This window comes from Pogona vitticeps, chromosome 2, assembly GCF_051106095.1.
Source record: "Pogona vitticeps strain Pit_001003342236 chromosome 2, PviZW2.1, whole genome shotgun sequence".
Taxonomy (NCBI): domain Eukaryota; kingdom Metazoa; phylum Chordata; class Lepidosauria; order Squamata; family Agamidae; genus Pogona; species Pogona vitticeps.
In genome coordinates, this window is record NC_135784.1 from 125345202 (window position 1) to 125370505 (window position 25304).

Sequence of the window (25304 nt, forward strand, 5' to 3'; positions counted from 1 at the left end):
GAGAAATATTCCCTTTAAAGGCTCTGTGGTATAAGAATGCCTTCTTTGAGCGCTGTCTGTTATTCCTGTTTAAAGCGATTTGCTGCAAAATCAAAATAAATGTCAAGTAGAATCAAATATGGATAAACCTGTGGCCTTTCCATTGTTGTCTCTGAGCTCCATCTGCTGATTCCAGGAGGAGGATTAAATACACAACAATTTTATCTTAGTGGGCCCTGCATTGAACTTGCTGTGATTTAAGTGCAATTGAAAGCTTTAGGGGACCAGTTGGTGAAGAAAGAGAATGCTTTATATACAATTTATCAAATGGAGGGAAGGATGTTTTGTACATAAAGGAAGCTTTATTTTGGGATTGCGGAGGGCTGGTTCTGGAAGCTACTGAATGTCAGTTTGGGATACTGGGCTTTTGACAAAGGAGAAAGAGCATTAACTAAGAATAATAGGCATAAATATGAGTTGTTATCCTTTTTTTGTTTTGTTTTTTAAACTGAGAGTCCAACATTAACGCTTTTGTTTCAGAGAATATCAGAGGATGGGATCTCACAGCTGGCATCCCCCAAGTCCCTAGTAGTACCTCCTCTGCCACACAGCTGCATGGTGAAGTTGTGTATGACCCAACACCCTTGTGCTTCTGTCCAAATTCATTTTGTAGGTTCAACGCCACCTTTCCAAGCTGTTTGACAATATGGCCAAGATGAAATTCGGGGTGGACTCTGACCAAAAACCAACTAAGATGGCCTTAGGGATGTACAGCAAAGAGGAAGAATATGTTGATTTCAGTGAACCATGTGACTGCTGTGGGCAGGTGAGGGGATGTCAAGTAACCACTTACTGGACCGCTTCTATGCATGAGATAAGCTGGATATTGTGGCCTGGATGGTTAAAGAGATCATGAAATATATGCAAACTTTAAAATAAGTACAATAGAATTTTTTTTTTGGGGGGGATAGTGAACAGACTAAGATAAGAAACAACATCCTTTTTGAAGAACAAAGTGCACATTTATTTTTTCCAAATTATAATCTATTGATAGCTTTGATTTGGGCCCAGAATCTGGCAAATAAATGATTCATTGGTGCAGAGTACTATCTACAGTGACCCACTGCAATGGTTGGCCCAAGCTTTAGCACTACTTGTGGCTGGATACTGGGCCTCCAACAAGGTCCATCTGCCATCCCATCTCAAACTACCCCCCCCATCACTGAGGAGATGCAGGCGCTCCAACTGGGAAAGCAATGACACCAGAAAGAAATGTTTGCAGCTTAGAGACCTGCTCTGTCCATTTTTCAATTTTTCTTGAATGCTTGGCTCCATGGTAGAAGAGACGGAAGTCACAAGATGAGAGGAAAACTATGTCCCCCCCCTCTTTTTTTCTGCTGAACATATATTTGACCTGCATTCAGCTGGTCTAAGTCAGTGGTTCCATCTGTTGTCGACCTGGAGCTGTTTTGTGCTGCAAACCCCATTTTGATGCCACTGCTGATTCCTTCTGTTCCTCTTAGTTCAAGAAGAAAACTGGTGCTACCATCTTTGTTTTCACTACCATTGTTAGCAGTAAAGCTGGCTGAAATTTATGTACGCACGCACGCACGCACGCACGCACGCAGGCACTCACTCACTCACTCACTCACTCACTCACTCACTTACTTACTTACTTACTTACTTACTTACTTACTTACTTACTTACTTACTTACTTACTTACTTACTTACTTACTTACTTACTTACTTACTTACTGTCCCATTAGAACAATGCACTAAAGAGGCCATTCTGGTCATTGGAGCTGTTCTGTTGTGGTCTGCTAGGGCAGTGACAAGAGGCGGGGGAGAGGAGCCCCCTGCCCTTTTTAGCATCATGCTTTCTGAGGCAACTGTTTCAGTGCATCTAAAGGCATCTAAAGGTAGGGCTGGCTCTGTGCACCATTGGCATGTATGCTGATAACGTGCCAGCACCAGAGGCTTGCACATCCTTAAGGACTGTTTAGTGTTTAGTTTTTTTTTATTCTGCATAAGTCTGTCATTGATATAGTGCTTCCCTTAGGAAAAAAAGATATAGTGATTGCTTAATGGTATCCATAGCTACGGTAACTCTTAACTATTCCCCACAGGTGATAATAGTAGGTGGATATTTGCTTGTGTCATTTTAACTGCAAGTGGGGTTGTCCAAGCTGGAGCAAAGCCTGGCCTGTTGCCCAGTAATACAGGGCAGCAGACTCCCTCTGTGGTTTCAGAGAAGAACCATCCCTATGAGGGGAAGCACAGATGGTGAAATGGCGTTCTTCTGTTCTAGGTGGAGAACTGGCTGAACCGTGTGCTGGACCACATGCGGGCCACAGTGAGACACGAGATGACAGAAGCAGTGACGGCGTATGAGGAAAAGGCAAGAGAGCAGTGGCTTTTTGATTACCCTGCACAGGTACAGCCTCTTTGCCTCTTGTCTTGAATAAGTCTATGTGTGTTGGGAGCTTCTGAGGGAAATCATGCTTACTTTTTGGTCATGAAGGTCAGCCACCTCTGTTGCACTTACTTCAGGTAGTCTCCTGGGAGAATGGCCACCAGCAGGCAATTTCTGGAGAACACTGGGACAGGCTGATTATTAAAGGGTGATGTCATCTGTGCACTCTGCTGCCCCTGATGAAGGGGAAGGAGGCAGGAAGTGCCTCTTCCGACATAGGCTCCACGGGCTTGTATACGTAGGGTCCAGTTAGGCTTTATTGGGATGTAGAAACTGGATACATCAGTGGTCTCGCATCCCAGTCCCTGTGTGGGCTCAGAGCTATCCTTAGGCCCTGGCAGGTCCCACATCCCCTTGTTTGCCCTGTCTGTCAGTTCCCTCAGGGGATCAGTTCTGTGCACTGGCCCCTTGCCGTCCAGTACCTGTAGCTGGGTCTATGTGTGTAGCAGCACTAGTTCCAGCAATCCAGTGCCTTTCGGTGAAGCCTGGTGATGTCTGGCCAATGTGGGCCTTACTGGCAGAGTTGTGGCACTCACAGCTGGGCCAGTTGGATGAGGCACTTCTAGTGCTGGGTTGGCATCAGTCTCCCAGAGTGAGGTTCCCCCGGGTGGTTATATGACACTCCGCAAGGGCCCTTGTAGGGGAAGACGGGTGTTCTCCCACCTTGGTGTAAGGCTGACCCGCTCTCCTTCTGACTTGTCCTGGAGGATCCATGGGCAGATCCCCCCCAAGGGTGCAGAAGACCAGGGGCTCCTCTCCCCATATCTCTTCCCATGGTTCTGATCATGATGAAGCACCTCCTCCTCTCTGAAACCTTCTTCCCAACACCCAGCTCTGCCTGTGTTCTCTCCCTGCTGCTACCCTGTTTCCCCGAAAATAAGACCTAGCATGAAAATAAGCCCTAGTAGGATTTTTCAGGATGCTTGTAATATAAGCCCTAACTCCAAAATAACCCCCACCCTCTACCATTGTGCAGCAACCAGAAGAAGATGACATGGCTGTATTTGAATAGACGTGGATTGTTGTAGATGAAAAAAAAAACATCCCCAGAAAATAAGCTCTACTGCGTTTTTTTTGGAGCAAAAATTAATATAAGACCCTATCTTATTTTTGGGGAAACACGGTAGTGTTTTTCCTCCTCTCATTCCCACCCATGTTTCCTTTCCTGCTGGCTGCCTTCTCAGGCTGGTCTAGCACTGCCTGGGGGCTCAAGATAGCCCTTCAAGGAGGGTTGGGAAGGAGGCAGTCAACTCACCAGGGATGGCAGACGCGTTCCCCTTACATCATCATATCTTCTGCACCTTTAGTTGTACATGTCAGTTGCTGTTGCCTGAAGCTGGTGTTGAATACACTGGTGTTTGGAGATGAAGAACAGCTCAATGGATGGTTGTGATGTAGAATCCTGTGGCCAGGATCGATTGCAGCACTAGAGCCATAGGATGTTGCTCCTGACAGATTTGTTTGATCTAGGGACTGCTGGATAGCTCAGTGGTTTAGATCTCTGGCTGTAGAGCCAGACTTTGGGAGTTCAATTCCCCACTGGGCCTCCTTGACAGGAGCTGGCCTCTATGATCCATAGGGTCCCTTCCAGCTCTGCAGTTCTAAGATGATGATGATGAGCATCATCATCATCATCATAATCTCTCATACATGCTGAAAGCTTGTACTGGAGGTCTGGAATAGGTTCTTGCTGGCAAGGAGGGATGGAGAGGAAGATAGAAGAAGGGCTCCGTTCTGCAGGTGCTGAAGTACCCTGCCGGATCTTGGCCTCTGAATAGAAGGGCAGATTAAGAGGCAGATCAAGTTGTAAGGAGGGATCACATTTGATTTAACTAGAAAGAGTAGCTTTGTGGGGGGGGGTGATCTTCCATAAAGTGATCCACCCATGCATATAGGAATTATTCTGCCCCAGCTTCAGTAAAGAATAGCTGTGTTGCTGGACCAAAAAGGTCTAGAACGGGCATGGAGCAGAGTCAGGCTGGTTTGTGATCTCCTGTGTGTTTCCTGATGAAAACACCTTGTGCCGGACTGTGCCACAAGTTTTTCAAAATGGAAGCTATATCTCAATCCGATCACACTTAAGCTTTTGTTGTTGTATGCCGAAATAACTAGCACATGACTTTTGCTGGGTGGTAAAGTTGAGGAAAGCAAAAGGCTTGTGCACCTTTGAGCTTTCAAAAGGGAGTAGGAAATGCAGTCCAAGCCTTGGAAGAGATGAAGACCAAATGTAGTTAAATGAAGCTAGATTTTCTGGTATATTGTTCCTCTATGAGTACTGACTTTAGCTTAATAGTTCTTGAATCAGGTCAGTGCTTTAAGAATCAGGTTGACAGTGACTAAAGATTATGGTCTTACAGCTTTGAGAGGTTGTGTTTCAGTTTAAAAAAGAATCAGCTAAGCTATTTCCTCTAATAAATAAAGACTGAGGAAATGAGTTTTTCTTTTTTGCAAAAAAAAAAAATGTTAAATCAAAGCTGTTTTTTCCGGTCTGGCAATATAAATTTGATTTAGAAGTCTGACACAAAAAAATCTGAAAGGGTTTTCACCTGAGTTTTTAGAGCTCTGGAAGATTTTTTTTAGCTTCAGAATAATTTGCATAGCTGCTTGGCACAGGCCTTTCCTCCCTTTCTCATTGATAAATAATTATACCCTTCGGATGATTTACTCCGCACTGTGCCGTATTTGTTAGCCTTCCCTTTTCATCCTTTGACATTCAAGTAGCAATAATTCTGTATCTCACATCTCTTATGCACATTTTTAAAGGCTTCTCATAGATTATAGGTAGACACAGGTAGCCAGTGGGGGAACGTCTTTGGGGTTAGAAATCTTTAAATCCCAGCTTTTATTTTATAGCCTGTATGAACTTTTGTGACTATAATCTAGTACAATACATGATCGTTGAAATATCTTTCACTTTGAGATAATTGCTATTAATCTTCAGTCTCCTCTCCTCCCCCTCCCCTGCATTTTTTTATATTTGGTAATTTGACCTCCCATGACAAGGGTTTTATTTGATAATTTGCTTTCCCTGACATGAGTTGCTGATTAAATTAGAAAAACTGCTCATTGGTGGAGAGATTGCAATGCTGGGTAAAGAGAGGGTGTTACAACACCAGAAAAGAAAACTTCCTGAAGTATCTTTGGACTTACTCAGCTGTGATATTTTCCTCATGGTAACGGAATATTCATGTAGCAATTAATGACTAAAATTTTACGTACTATGTAAAATCCATGTAGGTTTTATGTGAACAGGAACTTGCAGGCATCTGGTTACCCACTTAAAGATAATTCCCTCAAACATCCAGACTCTAACAAGAACTTTGTAGGATCATAGTCAAAGCATCTATCCAGCCCAGTGTCCAGCAGTCGGTTGTTGTGTTGGTTTCTGACACTGCATTTTCCATGTATTTCTTTGTGGATTTTCTTCTGTGGTTGAGCAAGTGCAGATACTCAGAGTAGCCTAGAAACAAATCTGTTCTTGTTAATCTGATGAAGGATGCTGACTAGCTTTCCCTTTTGAAGGTGGCACTCACCTGCACTCAGATTTGGTGGACCACAGAGGTTGGGATTGCCTTTGCCAGGCTGGAAGAAGGCTATGAGAATGCCATGAAAGAGTACCATAAGAAGCAGGTGACTCAACTGAACACCCTCATCACCATGCTCATTGGGCATCTCTCCAAGGGTGACAGGCAGAAGATCATGACCATCTGCACCATTGATGTCCATGCTCGAGATGTGGTGGCCAAGATGATTGCCCAGAAGGTTTGTCACATATTAACTACCCATGAGATTGTTCCCAAGGATACTGTCCCCTAAATCTGTCCCCAATAGGAATTGCCTGAGACCAATATGATCAGTTCTAAAACTGTTGAAGTCACAGTGGGCTGATTGTGTTTTGGAAAAGGTGGGAGCAATGTTTCCAGTGAAAGCACTGGCACTGTAATATCAAGATATCAGAACATTCTTCCCCTTTCTCCTTCTCCCCTCTGCAGCCTTTGATATCTAGTGAAACTGGCTCCAGAGGGCCTCTTGGCTTGGTATGCATGGGGGCAGGGCGGCTGCAGTGGTGAGGTCTTCCACCTTCTGATTCTGCTGAGAGAAGCAGTTTCATCAATGTCTCCCATTTGGATTTAGGCCCAGATTTCCACCTCCTGTATGGACCTGCTTCCACGCACCTACCTCTTTATTTTTTTTAAAATCTAATCCTATTTTATTTTAAATGGTTTGAAGACCATTTCACATCTTCCCCAAGGCTAAAAGAAAATAAGAATTATTTTAGAAAACAGAGTTTGCGTGTTGCCGGTGTGAAACTGTCAAGAAAAGTTATCTGGGATTTTGGGGGTTCCCAGTCACCGATATGCCAACAACAGCCAATTCTACTTCTTCTTTCCATCTAAATTCCATCTCTCTTTCCCCTGTCTCTTTTTCTGTCTCTCTTCTTTCTTTTTAAATCCAGCAATGTTGTTCAAGTTCTGAATCTGTGCTTGGTGTTGCTAACGGATTGGATGAGGGAAAACTAATTGAAACTTAATTTAGGACCAGTCCTGGTGAGTAGCAAGGCAGTTTAAGGAATAAAGGTTCAAGCCTGTCTTGGTTGGGATTGCATTTGCTTTAAAGACTCACCACCTACTTCTGCTTTCAGCTCTGAATCTGAATGATCAAGATCCTTCTATAGCTGGGAGTGTTTTTTGCACACCCAACTATGACTGCTCCTTTAGAAGTTGGATCAGGCCATGATGACAGGCCCTTTAGTTGCACCTCATTTAGACTACAGTGGGGTCTTGACTTGAGAACTTAATCCGTATTGGAAGGCGGTTCTCAAGTCAAAAAGTTCTCAGGTCAAATCTGCATTTCCCATAGGAATGCATTGAGAACCATTTGATCTGTATCTGCTCTTTTCCGTCCATAGAAACTAATGGGAAGCTGCTATTCCGCCTTCGACCACTAGAGGGGGATATTTTGTTTCTTTTTTTATTAGGTCAAGAAAGGTTCAGGGAAGGCAGGGAAAATACAGTCCAGGCAGTACAAGTACCAAGCAGTCTGAAGACTGTCTCCCAATCCACTCTCTAAACCCTGGGAGGAGTGAGGAAGCAGACAGGCACCCTTTACACTGGCCAACAGTTAACTGAAAGTTCACATTTTGCACTTTCCCTGCCTCCCACGTGGGTTTTTTTCAGTTCTTAACTCAAATCTAAGTACTTAAGTCAAGTCAATATTTTCCTATGAGAGTGGTTCTTAAGTCAAAATGTTCTTAACTTGAGCCGTTCTTAAGTCAAGACCCCACTGTACTGAATGCACCTAAAGGGTCACCCTAAGTCATAATCCACTCAATGGTATGTTGTTGCTGTTGCTGTTGTTGCTGTTGTTGTTGTTGAAGAGTGTTTAGAAAATGGTTTCCATTTAACTCTAAGAGCTGGTTCAGAATGCAGGAGACAGGCTAAGGATGGGGACCGATTATAAAGAACATGGCCTTCCTCCAGGGACCACCACAGCTGCCCTGTTCTACTGGATCATTTCCAGGACCAATGTAAAGAGTGGCATTTGACACACAGGTCCTTTTATGACATGGGATCAGGTTGTATAAAAGAATGTGTTTTCCCATATGAACCTGTTGGTGTCACACAATTTGGAACACATTTGATTGGAACTTGACAAATGAAGTGGAATATCAGATGACTTACTGCTATCAGGGAAAGACCTCTTTGTGTAGACAGGGCTTTGATTTATAAGTTGACTTGTATATATGTTGAAATTGGTTTCAACTGGTTGTTCCTGTTTTGGTTTTTGTTATTCTTTATATTTTACCTGCTGTGATTTTTATCTTTTAAAAATGTTTTACTTTTTATTTTATTATGCATGCATTTTAACTGCTTTTAGCCCCATTTGGCAGAAAGGAAGGATATAAATTTAACAGCCCTAACTTTTTTCCTCATGTTCCAATTCTTCTAATTTTAGTCTTCTTGTCCTCTTCCTCCTGCTTCCCAGCCTGGTGTAGTAGATAGAACGACAGTCTAGGACTCTGGAAAACAGAGTTTGAATCCATGGAAACTCATTTGGGGAGTGAAACTTGTAAAACCATTCCTTTTTTCACTTTCCTTGAAAGCCTTATTAGGGTTGCTATAAAATTGTTTCTGTCTTGACAGCACAGAACACACACACACACACACACACACACACACACACACACACACACACACACACACACACACACACACACACACACACACACACACACACACACACCACCACCACCACCACCACCACCACCACCACCACCACCACCACCACCACCTCTTCCTCATAAATGATATAGAAATTAAAACTATCTCTCATCTGTGACCCTATCTGTCACGAGCCTGCAAAAAAGTGTCATAGCTTTCTGAAAGTCATTTACCCTTATCAAATGGAGATTTTTCTGGGAGGAAACAACATCTGAAGGCCAAGATCTGAAAAGCATTTTCCAGGCAGAGCATCCTATCTGACTGCATTTGCTTGAACAGCTGATGTTTCCCTCCTCGAGCTCACCTCTATATTTCAGTACATACTTTTGAAAGTCTTCTGTTTCAAAACCATTTTGTCTCAAAGTGCAATGGACTGCTACTTGAGAAATAGAAGTTCAGAACCCCTTTATTTTTGTTTGGGCCTTTATTTTTATTTTTATTTTATTTTATTTTATTTTTATTTTTGGCTTTGGTTCTAATCCACTTCACCTCTTCATTCAGTAGCCCCATATCCTTGGCCAGTCACCTTGTCTAGTCTGGACAGTTCAAACTCTATATGAGGGGAGGATGGTCGAAAACAGCAACTTTAGGAGAGAACTCCCATGGTCTCCGTTCAGTACAGTTGTTGATGGAGATGGCGCTAGGGCTATATAAATATCTGGGATTAGATTGTACTTTTCTGTGGTGCCCCCTATTTATTTTCCATTCTGCTCTTGAAGGTGGACAATGCACAGGTGTTCCTCTGGTTGTCGCAACTTCGGCACAGGTGGGCAGATGAGGAGAAGCACTGTTATGCAAACATTTGTGATGCCCAGTTCATCTATTCCTATGAATACCTTGGGAACACACCACGCCTGGTCATCACTCCTCTGACAGACAGGTAAGAAGGCTTCACATGAGGAAAAAGTAGCATTCAGTAAGCAACATGGCCTAGCAGATGATGGGAGAATCTGCTTTTACTTTTTTGTCGTAATATGCTGTTTTTGGTACACAGTAGGTTTTCAGATGTAATCTATAGATAAAGCTTTCAATTCGAATCCAGTTACCTTTCCGTTCGAACACCTTTTCTGTTTAGAAAGGTTGGAAACTTTTTCTTGGATGCACAAGATGGTGAAGGAATTTAAGTGTGTCAGTGAAACTGAGGCTAGACTGGACTCCTTGCAGAGTCACCCAAGGCAAAATAGTCACACCTGAGACACCAGACTAAGATGCACCCACCCTCTTCAAGGCCACATCAGCAGAAGTGAGTGGATAGTTCCAGTGGTGATGGGGGCAGCTGCTACTGGGCAGAAGCAGTAACTGACACTGGCAGAGGAGGCAATGAAGGAGATGCTCAAACTAAAGTTTGTTTGTACTGTGCAGAAGGTGGTGGTGGAGAGTCATGTTGAACTTTCCTTATTGTGAAAACCCTATGAGGTTACAGTCCAAAATGAAACAAAAGATGGTGCTGGAAGAGGAAATTCCCAGATTGGAAAGCACTCTATCAGTTACTGGGGAAGATCATAGGACAAATACAGATAGTGCTGTCACTGGAGATGCAACTGGATTAAAGCTGAAAGGATGTCTAGTGGCTGACGTGCACAGCAGTGAAAGAAAAATTCGATAATAAATAAAACATACAAGTGGAAAATGGAACATGAAAAGTATGAATCAAGGTAAACTGGAAACCATAAAGCAAAATATAAAACATTCAAGCTCTCGATGTCAGTGAACTAAAGTGGATTGGAATGGGATATTTTCAGTTGGACAACTACAGAATGGTCTTCTCTGGAAATGACAAAAGAAGTGGAATAGCTCTAATACTGAGGCAAGATATAGTCCAGACAGTTGGGAGCAATAATGCAAAGTTTGACCAAATAATGTCATTCAGAAAAACCTATCAACATAACCATCATTCAAGTTTATGCTTCATCTACAGATGCTGCAGCAGATGAAACTGAAGGCCTTTATGGAAGCATCCAGGAGGAAATTTATCACACATCAAAACAATTGATGTTTAATCATAGGTGATTGGAATGCAAAAGCAGGGAATAAGCTGAATTAAAGTTTATAAAAATTGTTCCAGGGGTCAGACACAAAGCAGGAGAATGAGAGAAAGTTGTGAAGCCAACAGTCTGCTTATTGCAAATACATGCTTCAAACAATTAAAGAAGTAACTGTATATGTTAACATCACCAGATGGCCAATATAGAAATCAAATAGACTATGCAGTTGCAAGCAGGAGATGGAGACGCTGTGTTCTTTCAGCCAGAACAAGACCAGCCATAGATTATGATATTGATCATGAACAGTTAATATCCAACATTAGAATAAAGCTAAGAAAGAGCCACTAAAAGAATCCTAAAGTCAAAATATAATTTAAACAACACTCCTGATAAATTTATTGTGTACATGAAGAATAGATTTGCATTAGTACACTCAACTGATCATGGGACCAGAAATGTGCTTCTTTTTCCTGTAGTAAAAAGAAAAGGAAAACCTCTTTGGATGATGAAGGAAACACTTTAAATTGCAAAGGACAGATGAGAAGCAGAAAGTGGCAGAAAAAGGGTCAGAATCCTGTATGCAGCTTTTCAGTGTAAAGACAATGAGAATTACCCTATTACAATAATCAGTGCAAAGAAAAATAGAACAACAAAAAGGGAAAAATAAGAGTTCTTTTCCAGAAGAGCCAATAAATCAAAGGGAAATTTAAACCTAGATGAGAAATACTGAATGACCAACAGAGAAACACACTGTCTGACCAGGACAAAATAAAGAGAAGGTGGAAACGGTATATTGACAGCCTATAGAGAAGTGATAAAATGATGACAGAGCCTGAAAAACCCACAACAACCACGATGACAGATTGCTTTGAAGAGGAATCCTGTGGTAAAGAATATGCAGTTCTAGAAAATGAAGAGGAAGTCATTCTGAAATATATCACCAGGGGTAGATGGTATATCAATAGAACTGTTTCTGTCAAAACAGATCTGTCAAAATCTGAATAAGAATATGCCAGGAAATATGGAAAACAAAACAATGGCTCACAGTCTGGAAATGTGCAATATACATTCCAATCCCAAAAAAGGAGACGTCAAGGAGTGCAGTAATGATAGAACAATTGCTCTATTTTCCTGTGCAAGCAAAATGATGCCAAAGGTATTGTAACAAAGACTTTTACCTTACATGGAACAAGAAGTGCTCAAACTGGATTCCAAAAAAGGAGAGGCTTTAAAGATCCTATTGCAAATATCCGCTGACCACTGAAGTGCATCAAAGAATTTCAGGAGAAGATCAGTCTGTGCTTTATAGACTACAGTAAAGCCTTTGACTCTGTAGATCATGAGAAGCTAAGGATTTTTCTGAAAGACATGGGCGTACCTCAGCACTTGATTGTACTGATACATAACCTGTATTGTGGACAAGAAAATACTGTTAGGATTGAATACAGAGAGACAGAATGGTTTCCTATAGGTAAAGATTAGGGTGCATTTTATCCCCTTACCTTTTCCATTTGTATACAGAGTATGTCATACAGAAAGCAGGACTAAATTCAGATGAAGAAGGAGTGAAAATTGGTGGGGAGAACCATCAATAATTTAAGATATGGAGATGACACCATTGTACTGGCAGAAAGCAGCAATGATTTTATACTTTTAATGGAAATGAAAGAAGAAGGTGCCAAAGCAGGACTGCAGTTGAACATTAAGAAGACAAAAATAATGACTACCGAAAATCTACACAACTTTAATGTGGAGAATGAAAAAGTTGAAATAGAGATTTTGTATACCTTGGTTCAATCATCAATCCAAATGGAAATTGCAGGCAAGAAATCAGAAGACAGACTAGGAAGGGCAACAATGAAGGAAGCAGAGAAGATAATCAAGTGTAAGGATGTATCATTGGAGACCAAGACAAAGATCATCCACACTATTGTATTCTTGACCACTATGTATGGCTGTGAAAGCTGGACAGTGAAGAGAGTTGACAGGAAAAAAAATCATTTGTGATATGGTACTGGAGGATAGCTTTGTGGGTACCCCGGACTACCAGAAAGACAAACAAGTGAGTCCTAGATAAAATCAAGCCTGAACTGTCTCTGGAGGAAAAAACTGATGAATATAAGGCTGTCCTACTCTGGGCATATGAGAAGGCAAGATTACTGTATCTGGAAAAGGCAATAATACTGAGAAAAGTTGAAGGCAGCAGGAAAACAGAAAGACTGAATGAGAGCTTCCATGCTATGATACCTGATGGTGGTATTTGTAGATACTAAAAAGCCAATCTGTTCAAAGAGGTCACTCCTAGAGATGCCTATATTGTAAAAAAAATGTTTCAGAATCTCCAAAATCTACCCATATTACTAGAGAGAGAGGGGGGGGAGGGAGAGAGAGAGAACGGCACTCTGCACTTGGTTCTGAGTGGCTATATGTGATGCAGGATCTTGTATCCAACACATTCTCTCTTAGTCTTACTCCCAGCCTCCTGTGTTTAGCATGAAATCTGAATTATCCCAATATAAAGATATGTAGGAGGACAAAGATGGGTTCTCAGAAAATTTCTTATTATTTGCTTACTTATTGTTTTTAGGACAAACTATGCATACCATCAGTTTTGCTTGTTTCTGCTTTCTTTCCTCTTTGAACATGAAAGATGCTATATCACTCTCACTCAATCCTTGCACCTAACTATGAGTGGAGCTCCTGCAGGTCCAGCGGGTACGGGGAAGACGGAGACCACGAAGGACCTGGGACGAGCTCTCGGGATCATGGTGTACGTTTTCAACTGTTCAGAACAAATGGACTACAAGGTACGGTATTGGTTCAGAAACCGTTTAAGAACCGTGGGAGACATGCCAGGATGAATCTAATGGGAGAGAAAGTGCAGTAGGTTATCTAGAAGTCAGTCTGAATGTGGCATGTCCCTTGGACTGTTTCTACATAGACAAATATATTTATATACCTACTGTTTTTAGCTTTTAAATGCAGTAGTCTTTTTAACAATGTGAGGTACGTTGAGTTCTTTTTAAGGAGAGAGGCGGGCTAATTTTATTTAGACACACAGGGAAAATGTAACAATTTCTCTGCAAAAGTACTAATCTGATATGGGTAGATAGAGTATGTGAAATTACAAAAATATGAATAAATATAATTATAGCTATTTTTTTTACGGGGGAGGGAGGAACAGTATATGAGGTAAGATTTGACAATTTGCCTACGGGTCCTTTGTATTTTTTCTCTTTCATCCAATAATCCCATTGGGAATTTCTTCTGCACAACATGCCATGAAATGAATGGGAGCTGCAGAAAAATATAATAGTGCTCTGTTGCTGTTTCTGATAAAATTCACTTACACTCTTCAGCTCTCTCTGGCAGATTTATTCTCCATGCTCCCTTTTGTTCTCTCTCCCAAATGCTAACTTACTTTCCATCTTGGAAGCAAGTTTAACTGTGAGTCCTCTTTTTTTTTTTTTAAAGAAGTGGTTCAGAAACTACCCAGTAAAGCATTTTCAGGATCCATTAGTGGAAGTGTGATATAGAGAAGTTGTTTTAGAGACTGGCCTGGAAATTAAACTTTCTCTGACCTGCTTTTGCTATTTTGCTGCCAAGACACAGTGCCAGCAACTCAAGAGACATATATCAGGGGGGGGAAAGACTTCAGACTTAAGGGGCCTGCTTTAGTATTTAAGTAGAACTCTGGGATTCACTAACAGGTTATGTTATATCATGTGCCACCAAGTTGCTTCTGATTTATGGTGACCCTCATAGGGTTTTTAAGTCATATGAGATGTTCAAGGAGTGGTTTGCCATTGCCACTCCCAGTTAGTTTCTGCGGCTGGGTAGGAGTTTAAACAAGATCTCCTGGGTCCTAGTTTGATATTCAATCTACTTTACCACATAGGTTCTGCCAGCCACTAGAGCCAGGTTCAAAGGTTTGGCCATGGAATTAAGGAATGCTTACTTAAGAAGTGTTACAATTTGGAGTCAGAATACCTTGCCCATCCACTGCATGTTACCAAGAGACCCATAAGGTGTGCCACTTTGCGAGGTCTGACCTACATTCAGTGCATCTCAGTTTTACCGGTGGTCCCGTCTTATTCTCTGGAAACATTGTTTGAACAAGCACTTTATTGAATTGCCTAGGTGAATCTTCATTCTTCCTCATTTGGGTTCAGGAGAACAGCCCTAGATTTCTTCCTTTATATATTTTGGCTCAGAATTACCGTAGGAAACTAGATTGCAATGGACAAGCACCAATAATCTTCAAATACAAGTATAGCACATGTGTAATAAAAATCTAAAACTGAGAAACTCATTCAGATTCATCACTACTGTCATTTGTTTCTGTTTTCAGATCTACTGCTCTTTAATAAATGCCCACAAAACTTTCTAAGTTACTTATGAGGTTGAAAGTAGGTTATACATGTTTCACTAAAACAAATTCTATGGGTAATTTCACTGTTTTTTTCTCTCTCTCTCTCTCTCTGTTGCAGTCTTGTGGTAACATTTACAAAGGCCTTTCCCAGACTGGTGCATGGGGCTGTTTTGATGAGTTTAACAGAATCTCTGTAGAGGTGCTGTCTGTGGTGGCTGTACAGGTAAGTAAAAAGTGCCTCATACCTTTAATAAGAAAAAGTTAGATGGAGGAAATATGGATCAGGAACATGATTTTACCACACACCTTGGGAAACATAAATGTACAATGTGTTTATTTCACTTTACTGCTTATCAGTTTCCAAAATAGCCAAAATTGTTTAAATCTAAACTGAAATAGCCACAAAACATTAACATAATCCATTTTAATTATAGGAACAATAAAACAAGCAACCAAATTCTGGACAGAATAACATATAATCTTAAATTGGTCCCTAAAAGGCAAAAGTTGGTGCCAAATAAGTATCTCTGGAATGGATTTTCCATAAATGGAAATTTGTGGAAATTTCATTCTAGAGATACTTATTTGACACCATCACTTGACATACCTTTCTCTTGATTGCCAGTTACCTAACCTTTGAAAGAAGAGACAAATAGACTCAACAAACAAAAAATGCTTTGGATCACTGGTTTTGTTGCTGTTCTAATAAATTATGGCTATATAGTTCAGAAGTGTATTTCAATCCCATTATGAGTGTGTTTACTCTTTTAATTCCTTTGCGATCCAGTGCTTGATAGCTTTGTTAAGATTCCATCCATCCATCCATCCATCCATCCATCCATCCATCCATCCATCCATCCATCCATCCATCCATCCATCCATCCATCCATCCATCCATCCACTTGTCTCAGTTCATTTATATCCAGTCTGCCAGTTCAGGGACTCAAGGTAGCTTTAAAAAAGGTAAACCCTGGATCAAATAATATGAATAGCTTATTTTTAGTCCCACCCCCAATTTTTTATAACCAAACAATGTGCTGAGATACAGTGCCCCCAAACAGGGAGGCTCCATTTAGAAATTTAGGCCAGAATGGTAAGAGTGGTGACAATTGAACAGACCAAAAGTCCATCTAGTTTTGTCCAGTACCCCATTTCCCACACGAGCTGCCCATGTGTGACTAGCCCCCCCCCCTTGAGCTGTGAAGCTCATTGGATAACCTTGGCTCAGTCATTCTCTCTCAGCTGTTATGACTTACCTCTTAGGAGCTCATGTCATCAGTATGGTGTTAAGTAATCTAACACCACACTGAACACATCTTATTCCATCTGATTTTGGGACAGAGTTCACCCTCATTAGTACCAGGGAATAAGAGGGATTAATTATGGATGGGAAAGAATTCTACATAGTCCATGAAGAAACTTATGTCTGGGAGGATTATGGGTCTCCCCCTCCAAACGAGCAGCTGTAAGTCTATCTATTTTTGTCCAGTGTCCTATTTCTCACACTAGACGCCTACATGTGGCTTGCTACCCCTTGAGCCATGAAATCCACTGGATGACCTTGGCTTAGTCATTCTCACTCAACTTGATCTACCTTATAGAGTTGATGTGAAGAGAAAATAGATGGGAAACACTAATGCATGTCGTTTTGGTCTCACTGGGGGAAGAGTGGGAGATACATGTAAATTGCAGACCATGTGCTGTGGAACTTGACTTCCCAGATAATTGTCATTAGGCAAGTGTCTACATTTAAAAGCACACAGACATCAGCCCCATAGAATTTGGATAAGCTGGGTCAAAGGGCTTGTGTGATGTAGTGGATGGATTGTTGGGACAGGACCCAGGGGACCTCAGTTCAGATTCCTGCATTGTGGAAACTGGATGGCAAAGGCAAACCCACTTACTGAACCTCTCAGGTCCTTCAGTAAACCTAGTATGAGAAGCAGTGTGGTGTAGAAAAGTGCTGGACTGGGGCTCAGGAGAGTAGGGTTCAAATCCCTGCTTGCTTGGCTGTGGATGCCAACACATGGAAGCATGATCTCAGGTCTAATAGGTACCATAATTCCTGTTTAAAAACAAAACAACAACAACAACTGGCAGACTTGAGTTGGTTTCTGGGCTATATGTAGGGAGGAGTTCTTATGAGCATTTCTGTTTTCTCTCACTTTTAGGTGAAGAGCATTCAGGATGCTATCAGAGACAAAAAGGAAAGTTTTAATTTCCTTGGGGAAGACATTAAATTGGTTCCTTCTGTTGGTATTTTCATTACCATGAATCCTGGATACGCTGGTCGTACAGAGCTGCCTGAGAATTTGAAAGCTCTTTTCAGGTATAACATAGATTTTATTTCTTCTAAAGTTTAGGAAATCTCTGACAGCAGCTGATTTTGGAGTTTGCTTCATTCTTCCTTGTAATTGTCATATTTAGTTAGTTACTGTTACGAGGGGGTGCTGATAAGTATTGAACCTTTCCCAGAAAAAAATGAGCTAGGAAGCTGTAACTGCCACACAATTCTACATATTCCCCCAGGAAGTCAATGCACTTGCAACATCTGTCCTGCAGCTTCTTTAAGTCCCTGCAAATAAAATTCTTCTGACTGCTGCTGTAACCACTCATTTGCAGCATTAGTTGCCTCCAGAGCACTCCCAAATCGTTGTCCCTTTAGGTGTTTTTTTTTTGAGTTTGGGGAACAGATAATAGTCAGAACGAGTCAATTCGGGAGAATAGGGTGGATGGGGCATCACTTGAAAGCCTAAGGACATCAGTTTTGCCATTGTTTCACCTGCAGTGTGTGATGAGGCATTGTCATGCAACAGGATGACACCTTTGGAGAGCTTTCCTCAATGTTTTTCCTTGATGTTTTGCCTCAACTTCCTCAATAAAGCACAGTAATATTTTGCATTAGAACCCTGTTGGAGGTAGTCTACCAGCAGAACTCCCGTCTTATCTCAAAAAACTGTTGCCATTTGCTTCTGCACTGATCTTTGCACTCGGAACTTCTTTGGTCTTCACTGTGCCTCCATTCCTCAGACTGTTCCTTTGTCTCAAGATCATAATAATAGATCCATGTTTCATCATCAGTTACCAGTTTGCCCAGGAAATCTGACTCATTTCTTGCAAAATGTTCCAAAACAGCCACCAATGACTCCACATGTTTCCTCTTTTGTTCAGTTGTAAAAAGTTTGGGGATCCACTTTGCTGCCAGCTTTCTCATTTCCAAGTCATTGTGGATAATGGCAACTCTCTCACATTTCCCATGTCATTGTGGATAATGGCAACTCTCTCACATGATATTCTCAGATATATAGCAATAACTTTGGCTAATATTCAGCAGTCCTCTATGATCATGTCATGGGTGGCTTTCACATTTGCAGGCACAGAGACAGACCTTCACTGGGTTTCTCACTTTCAACCCTGAAATGGCCAGTTTTAAAATTGACAACCCAATGTTTAACTGTTGCATATGAAGGGCTACTGTCACCCATAGTTTGTGACATTTCATCATGGATCTGCTTTGGACCTTTCCCTTGGAGAAACAGGAACTTGTTTATGGTCCTATGCTCTTCCACATTGAACTTTTCTGGAGGTGCCACCATGTTCAATTTGGACCAAAAAATGAAAGTTAAGTTAAAATCATAGGTAGTTGATTTTAGCACTGTTGAATATAGACAAATTGGCCAATACACCCTGCAATTCATAGCTTCCTAGCTCATTTTTTTCTGGGTAAGGCTCAATACTCATCAGCAACCCCTCGTATATTTTACAGATGGGGAAATGAGGCTAAGTATTCATCTGTGCATGTGTTATTTGATAAGTCCATAGTTGCACTGGAGAATAGATATGATTTTCTGAGTTCCATATCTGTTACAGTCAGCCACAAGATAGATCCCTCCGTTTGCATGTCCTAACTGTCTTTCTTTGACCTTGGCAAGAGCAAGACAAACAGGCAAAATATTATTTCCTCCAAATTTAACCCAGAGCTTAGTTTGGATGTATGAAAGAATGTGTCTGATTCTGAATTTGTCTAGAGTCAACAGTTGAGATAAAGTGCATCGGTTTGTGCAGGTGGTGTATTTCCTTCAGTTCCTCACCATGCAAGGGTGCAGGGTTGTTGCTTTTGTGTGGACATTCCAAGGAAGACTTTGTGTGAATATTATGACATTCCTAAAGTCAGGAAAAATAACAACTTCAAGAGAAGTAAAAATTAGGAGAGGGAATGTGATTGGTAAAGGTGTCACACTTTTCTTTGGCTACATGATTACTGTGACAGTGCAGAACAGTTGTAAGAGATTACTTAACTAGATAGTGGATTTCTTGTTCCTGAATCCAGAATATGATGCTCCTTGTGTGTTGAATACTTTGGGATTAGTGCATTGAAACGTAAGGGAGAGGAGTAGAAGTTTTTCCCTGCTCCTCACGAGAGGATGGAGGGTGCCACTTGTTCACCCTGAAAGCTGACAGCACTTTCCTAAAGGAACCGCTTTACACTCAGTAATAGGGAATACCTTAATTTGGGGGTGTCTGTTTTCTTACTTGTAACTGAGAGACTCTATAAACAAAAATGTTGAAGACTTCTTCCAACTTTCTTAACTGGAGAATCTGGTTTACATACAGAGCAGTTAAAATCACTGGAATGGGTATAAGGAGTTAAGCTTAATAATATAAAAATATATAAAATATAATGCAACATACTATAAAAAGATCCTATTGAGGCAGAATACTAACACAGGGCTTCTTCCTGAGGCATGGCTTAAAGAGGAAAACATATGTAAACATCTCAGTACCCAGCACAATAATAGAAAACAAACAAACAAAAACCTGTCATTCAACTATTTTCCTCAGTAACTCACACCCATGAGGCTGCTTCTGGTTATTTGTGCTCTCTTGCCATAGCTCCACCTTGGACCTGTTTGTCCACTGTCCCAGTTACTCCACAGCCAAAGTAAAGAACAAAAATAAAATAAAATAAACAGAGCAAAACACCTTTGTCCAGGTTGCTAGTTTAAGGATCTCTGATTAGTTAAATAGCTGTAAGTCATCGTCATTGCCATCATAGACACCACTAATTAGCTATCTCATGGTATTAACCTATACTCAGTTCTGTGATGCTCTATCACATGAAGGCCAAGCAATGTGTATTTTGTGTTGCTGATCTGGCTGGATCCACTGGTCTGTGATTATGACAGGGGCATAATTCAATAGGTCAATATGTGCCCTGTGCAGAGCAGGTCCTTGCCCAGTGTGCAATCCTGGTCAACTAAAGGTCTTTTAATTAAAAAGTTCAGGTATGAGCTGATGTGAAAGATGCATGTTTGAGACCCTGGTGACCATCAGTCAGAGAAGGCAGTCCTGGACTAGATGGAGCAGTAGTTTAAAGTTGTATAAGACAGGTTTCCTTATGTAGTTACTTGGATTACAGATACTGATTTTTTTCTTTTAGACCATGTGCAATGGTTGTACCAGACTTTGAACTGATCTGTGAAATCATGCTGGTGGCAGAAGGATTCATAGACGCTCGGCTGCTGGCAAGGAAGTTCATCACCCTTTATCAGTTGTGCAAAGAACTGTTGTCCAAGCAGGTAAGTAGATGTAATAGTGGATTAGAGCGCCTGGCTATCGAGATAGGAGCTTGGTGCTTGAATCTCCATTGTGTCTCCTAGGAGACAGGCCTGCCGAGACAGCCAGAGTGTGTGTGGCTGGTGGTATTATGCGCCCTGTTACTTGTATGGCCCTGGGCAAGCTGCATAGTTGCACAAGTGGAAAGGCTGGCATGCCACTTCCGAGTGCTTTCTCTACATAAAACCCTGGGAGGATTGCTATGAGCCAGAATTGATTAGACACCACCAGCATTATTGTTAGTATTATTATTTTAGATGTCAGCTACCCATAACTGATAAATTTCTGTTATATTCACAACTCATACAGTCTTGCTGATGAGAGCCATGTAAGTCTGTTGCAATAAAGACCACAATAAATTGGCTGGAGTCCACAAATGTTTACAACTTTTGTTGGTCCTCAAGGTGGCACAAGATTCTCGGGAAGAAACCTATTGAGAGAATGGAAAACATAACTCCCTGTGCATGTAGTACTCTGTGGGATCTCCAGCTCATAACTGTGTGAATCACAGATTGCCCTTTTGAAAACAGTGTGGCCCCTGCAGACAAGGGGATAGTGAATACGCTCTTGGGCAAATACTGGGAAAAAAGCAAATATGTATGTAATGGATGAGATATTTTTTAAAAAGGGTTTTGCCCTTTGTTGTTGAGTTTCTCAAAGTATCCTGCACATATATTCGCGAAGGCTTTCATGGCCGGGATCTAATGGTTGTTCTGGGTTTTTCGGGCTCTTTGGCCGTGTTCTGAAGGTTGTTCTTCCTGATGTTTCGCCAGTCTCTGTGGCCGGCATCTTCAGAGGACAGCAACCTCTGAAGATGCCGGCCACAGAGACTGGCGAAACGTCAGGAAGAATAACCTTCAGAACACGGCCAAAGAGCCCGAAAAACCCAGAACAACTATCCTACACATGTTCATATCTTTCCTCTCAAAATATTTGGGACAGTGAAATGGGAGCAATTTTACTCTTCGATGTTCCTGCCCCTGCCTGGATTACTTTCCTCAGTAAGCCATAGGACAAGGAGATATGGTCCTCTCTGCATCCTGATGTTCTAGAACTTGGCATGTTCCAAGTATTATATTTTGGGTTGGATTTGTTAAACTATATCGCCACACTTGCTTTATTTTCTTGATTCTGTATTGGCTGCCTGCTTGCTGGGGAGGTTTGGCTTTTGGATCCTGCCATCAGAAAATTGAGAATCAGAGTACAAAGAAGATGAAGGTTAGCTTCCTTTCCTTTTGTAGCATGCTGAGATGCACAGATACCAGGTTAAACTAGACACTGTTTTAAATGCATGTCATGCAGCCGAGCCCTAGTTTCTTCTTCTCCATTTCAAATTCCTGGTTTAGATTGGGACCACCACTCATCGGTAGGAAAGGTGTTAACTTTCTGTTTTTAATTCCTAAACAGAAGACAAACAGTGGCATTTAAAAGTTTTTTTCATAGTCAAGTCCCCACATGGGGTAGAAGCCATATATACTGGACCCTGTACACTTACTTGAAATAAAGTGAGGCTCAGTTGAATGCTGCCTGCTTCACATAGTATGCAGTTGAGTACATTCTTACAGGGTTTGATGTGTTGGCCAAGTATGAGATAATTATCTTGGTTTCCCTCCCTCTCCATTTAGGATCATTATGACTGGGGATTACGTGCAATTAAGTCAGTCCTTGTTGTTGCTGGATCCCTCAAGAGAGGAGACCCAGATCGCCCTGAAGACCAGGTGCTGATGCGTTCTCTGAGGGATTTCAATGTTCCAAAGATTGTAACTGATGACATGCCAGTGTTCATGGGTCTGATTGGAGACCTGTTTCCTGCCTTGGATGTCCCAAGAAAGCGAGATCTTAATTTTGAATCTTTTGTGAAACAAGCTGTTTTGGAACTTAAGTTGCAAGCAGAAGACAACTTCGTGCTCAAAGTAAGAACGAGATCTTACCTTGTCCAACTTCTGTACTGATTTTGAGCTTTGGTATCTTATTGTCATGAAACAAAACTTTTCTGTCATAAAAAGGAATTTGTACAAAGCTATTCCACATTTGTGCATCCCCAGGTCTCATTTGGGGCAGGTGGATGGGTTATTGTTGTTATTCTTTTAGATTTTTTACTGGTTGTCCTGTCTCTGAATCATTTCTTGTGGGATTCCTACTTGACTGTGATCTGTGCAGACCTGATGATGATGATGATGATGATTATCACCACCACCACCACCACCACCACCAATAATAATAAAAATCATCCAATATGATATGTGACCATTAAAATTTCATATTTTGAGGGAAGTCATTTCATTCTGTCATTGTTAACAATAGGAACCTGTTCAAGTTTAGGCTTACCAATGAAATATGTATAGCGTTTTGGAATGAATGTACATTATGAGACCAGCTATGCATCGTTAGTCAAATGGGACATTGTGTGGCTGATCTTATTCATAGTGCTGTGGTGTTTTCTCCTTGGTGTTTTGTGAAGGTGGTCCAGCTGGAAGAGCTCTTAGCAGTTCGGCACTCGGTCTTTGTGGTGGGCAATGCAGGTACAGGCAAGTCCCAGGTGCTGAAATCTCTGAACAAGACCTACCACATCATGAAACGGCGGCCTGTTTGGACAGATCTCAACCCAAAAGCAGTTACAAATGATGAACTGTTTGGCATTATTAATCCAGCTACAAGAGAATGGAAAGACGGTAAGATTGTTATCACATCTTAAAAACCAATAAAAGAAGTGTTTTAACCTACATCAACCAGAATTGAAACAAGAAGTAAAAGCACTCCCCTCTGCCAACCTAAATGTGTATAGAGAGACTTTTGGAGCATTATCTGAATGCATGAGAATCCTAATCTTGGGGGTTCTGACTGCAATTGTCAGTAGCGCTAGGGCTTGGGTTTCAACTAGATTTCCTTCAACCCATAGAGAATTTCAGAGTCCCTCTCTGTCATTCTCTTGAATAGGGTCAACATAACGACTACTGGAGTTTGTAGCTTCTATTTATTGGTATCATGGTTTGCAAAAACACAGTAATATTTATGTACCAAATGCAGTAATGATTGGGACTAGAGATGGGCACGAATCAGAAAAATGGTGATTGAGTTTGATACATGATTTTTCGAGGGCAACAAATCATGAATTATAAATTTATCATTTTTTTCCTGTCATGGTGAAGATTGGGTTTCAGATGTATGAGTTATATGCCCACAAAGAACCTCACCCCAGAATCCCCTCCCCCCACAAAGGCACCTAGAGATTGGATTTCAGACAACCAGGTTATACACCCAAAAGGTAGGTCTCTCCCACGAAAATGTCCTTTAGCAGCTGGCTTTGGCAAACCCAATCTTCCCCAAACTTGGAGGGATTGCAGAGGAGAGTCAGTAGAAATGTCTTTGTGATTTTCATGTCTCTAGGTGCCTGAGGAGAACTTTCTGGGATGAGGCTTTGTGGGCATATAACTCAGACATCTGAAACCCAATCTTCACCATGACAGGAAAAGATAAATTTATAATTCATGATTTGTTGCCCTTGAAAAATCATGAATCAAACTCAATCACCACAGGTTCCTTGGGGACTGTTCTATAGCCAAACAAACCAATGAATTAAAAATGCTAACAATTCATTGATTCATATTCATCAAGGGCATCATTTCAGACGCATACAAATTGACAAATTAGTGATTTTTGAATGAATTTGGTGATTCAGTTTTTAATTTGTGCTCATCTCTAGTTGGGACAAAAGATTACCGCAAGGGCAAAATGTGGTATGTCTCCTAGGACATTTTTTTTTGTTTAAACTGGGTTTTTTGTCATTTAAAAAGCAAGAACACTGTACGTGTCCAGTGGCTGAAACTTAGGAACACTGGTTATAATTCCAAAGGTGACAATTTTGTACTACATTGTCATTATAGTCTCTGTGAATTTAGAAACAAAACAATTCAGGGAGATTAGAATGCCCCATCCTCGTTCATGAGAGTTAATTTCAGTTGCACCCCCCCATGTCTGTTAGTGTCTCAATTCTGCCATCCTGAGAGGCTTGGACTCCCTATGTGACCTCTTTGGGGTGGCAGCACCAGCTGTATCCTTGGCTAGTGCCCTCTCTCCCTTCAATTTGCTTAATTTATGGTGCCATAATCTGGCCAATCCTCATCCTCTGAGGAGGAGATTACCAGGGGTGATCTAGGTAGAGCTTTACACTTGGCAGGTTGCTTGCCTTTCTTGCTACCTTGTCTTTTCTTAGTCCCCATTTTCCACTAACGATAGTCAAAATTATTCCCCTGGCCTCTCCTATCCCAGTCCTACCAGGCCCCCACTGTTGTGATTGTGTCTTTGTTTGCTTCCCCTTTTTAAAAACCTCAATTTAGTGCTAATTGTTTTTATTTTATATGTAAAGGTAAAGGTTCCCCTTGACATTTAGTCCAGTCGTGTCCGACTCTAGGGCGCGGTGCTGATCCCCGTTTCCAAGCCGTAGAGCCAGCGTTTGTCTGTAGATAGTTTCTGTGGTCATGTGGCCAGTGTGACTTAGACACGGAACGCCGTGATCTTCCCATCATGGTGGTACCTATTTATCTACTTGCATTTGCATGCTTTCGAGCTGCTAGGTTGGCAAGAGCTGGGCCAAGAGACGGGAGCTCACTCCATCGCGTGGATTCAATCTTACGACTGCTGGTCTTCTGACCCTGCA

General features: G+C 41.4%; 1 protein-coding gene across 1 annotated transcript in view; it reads left to right on the plus strand.

The window, feature by feature from the left end:
• Positions 1 to 25304, plus strand: part of DNAH9 (dynein axonemal heavy chain 9) — a 259117-nt gene that overhangs the window by 55074 nt on the left and 178739 nt on the right. The window contains exons 23-32 of the mRNA XM_072990379.2: positions 653 to 805; positions 2289 to 2414; positions 5976 to 6215; positions 9394 to 9554; positions 13310 to 13466; positions 15150 to 15254; positions 17203 to 17360; positions 20472 to 20610; positions 22273 to 22560; positions 23109 to 23319. Coding sequence (XP_072846480.2) covers positions 653 to 805; positions 2289 to 2414; positions 5976 to 6215; positions 9394 to 9554; positions 13310 to 13466; positions 15150 to 15254; positions 17203 to 17360; positions 20472 to 20610; positions 22273 to 22560; positions 23109 to 23319 — 1738 coding nt within the window. The remainder of the gene's footprint in view (positions 1 to 652; positions 806 to 2288; positions 2415 to 5975; positions 6216 to 9393; positions 9555 to 13309; positions 13467 to 15149; positions 15255 to 17202; positions 17361 to 20471; positions 20611 to 22272; positions 22561 to 23108; positions 23320 to 25304) is intronic.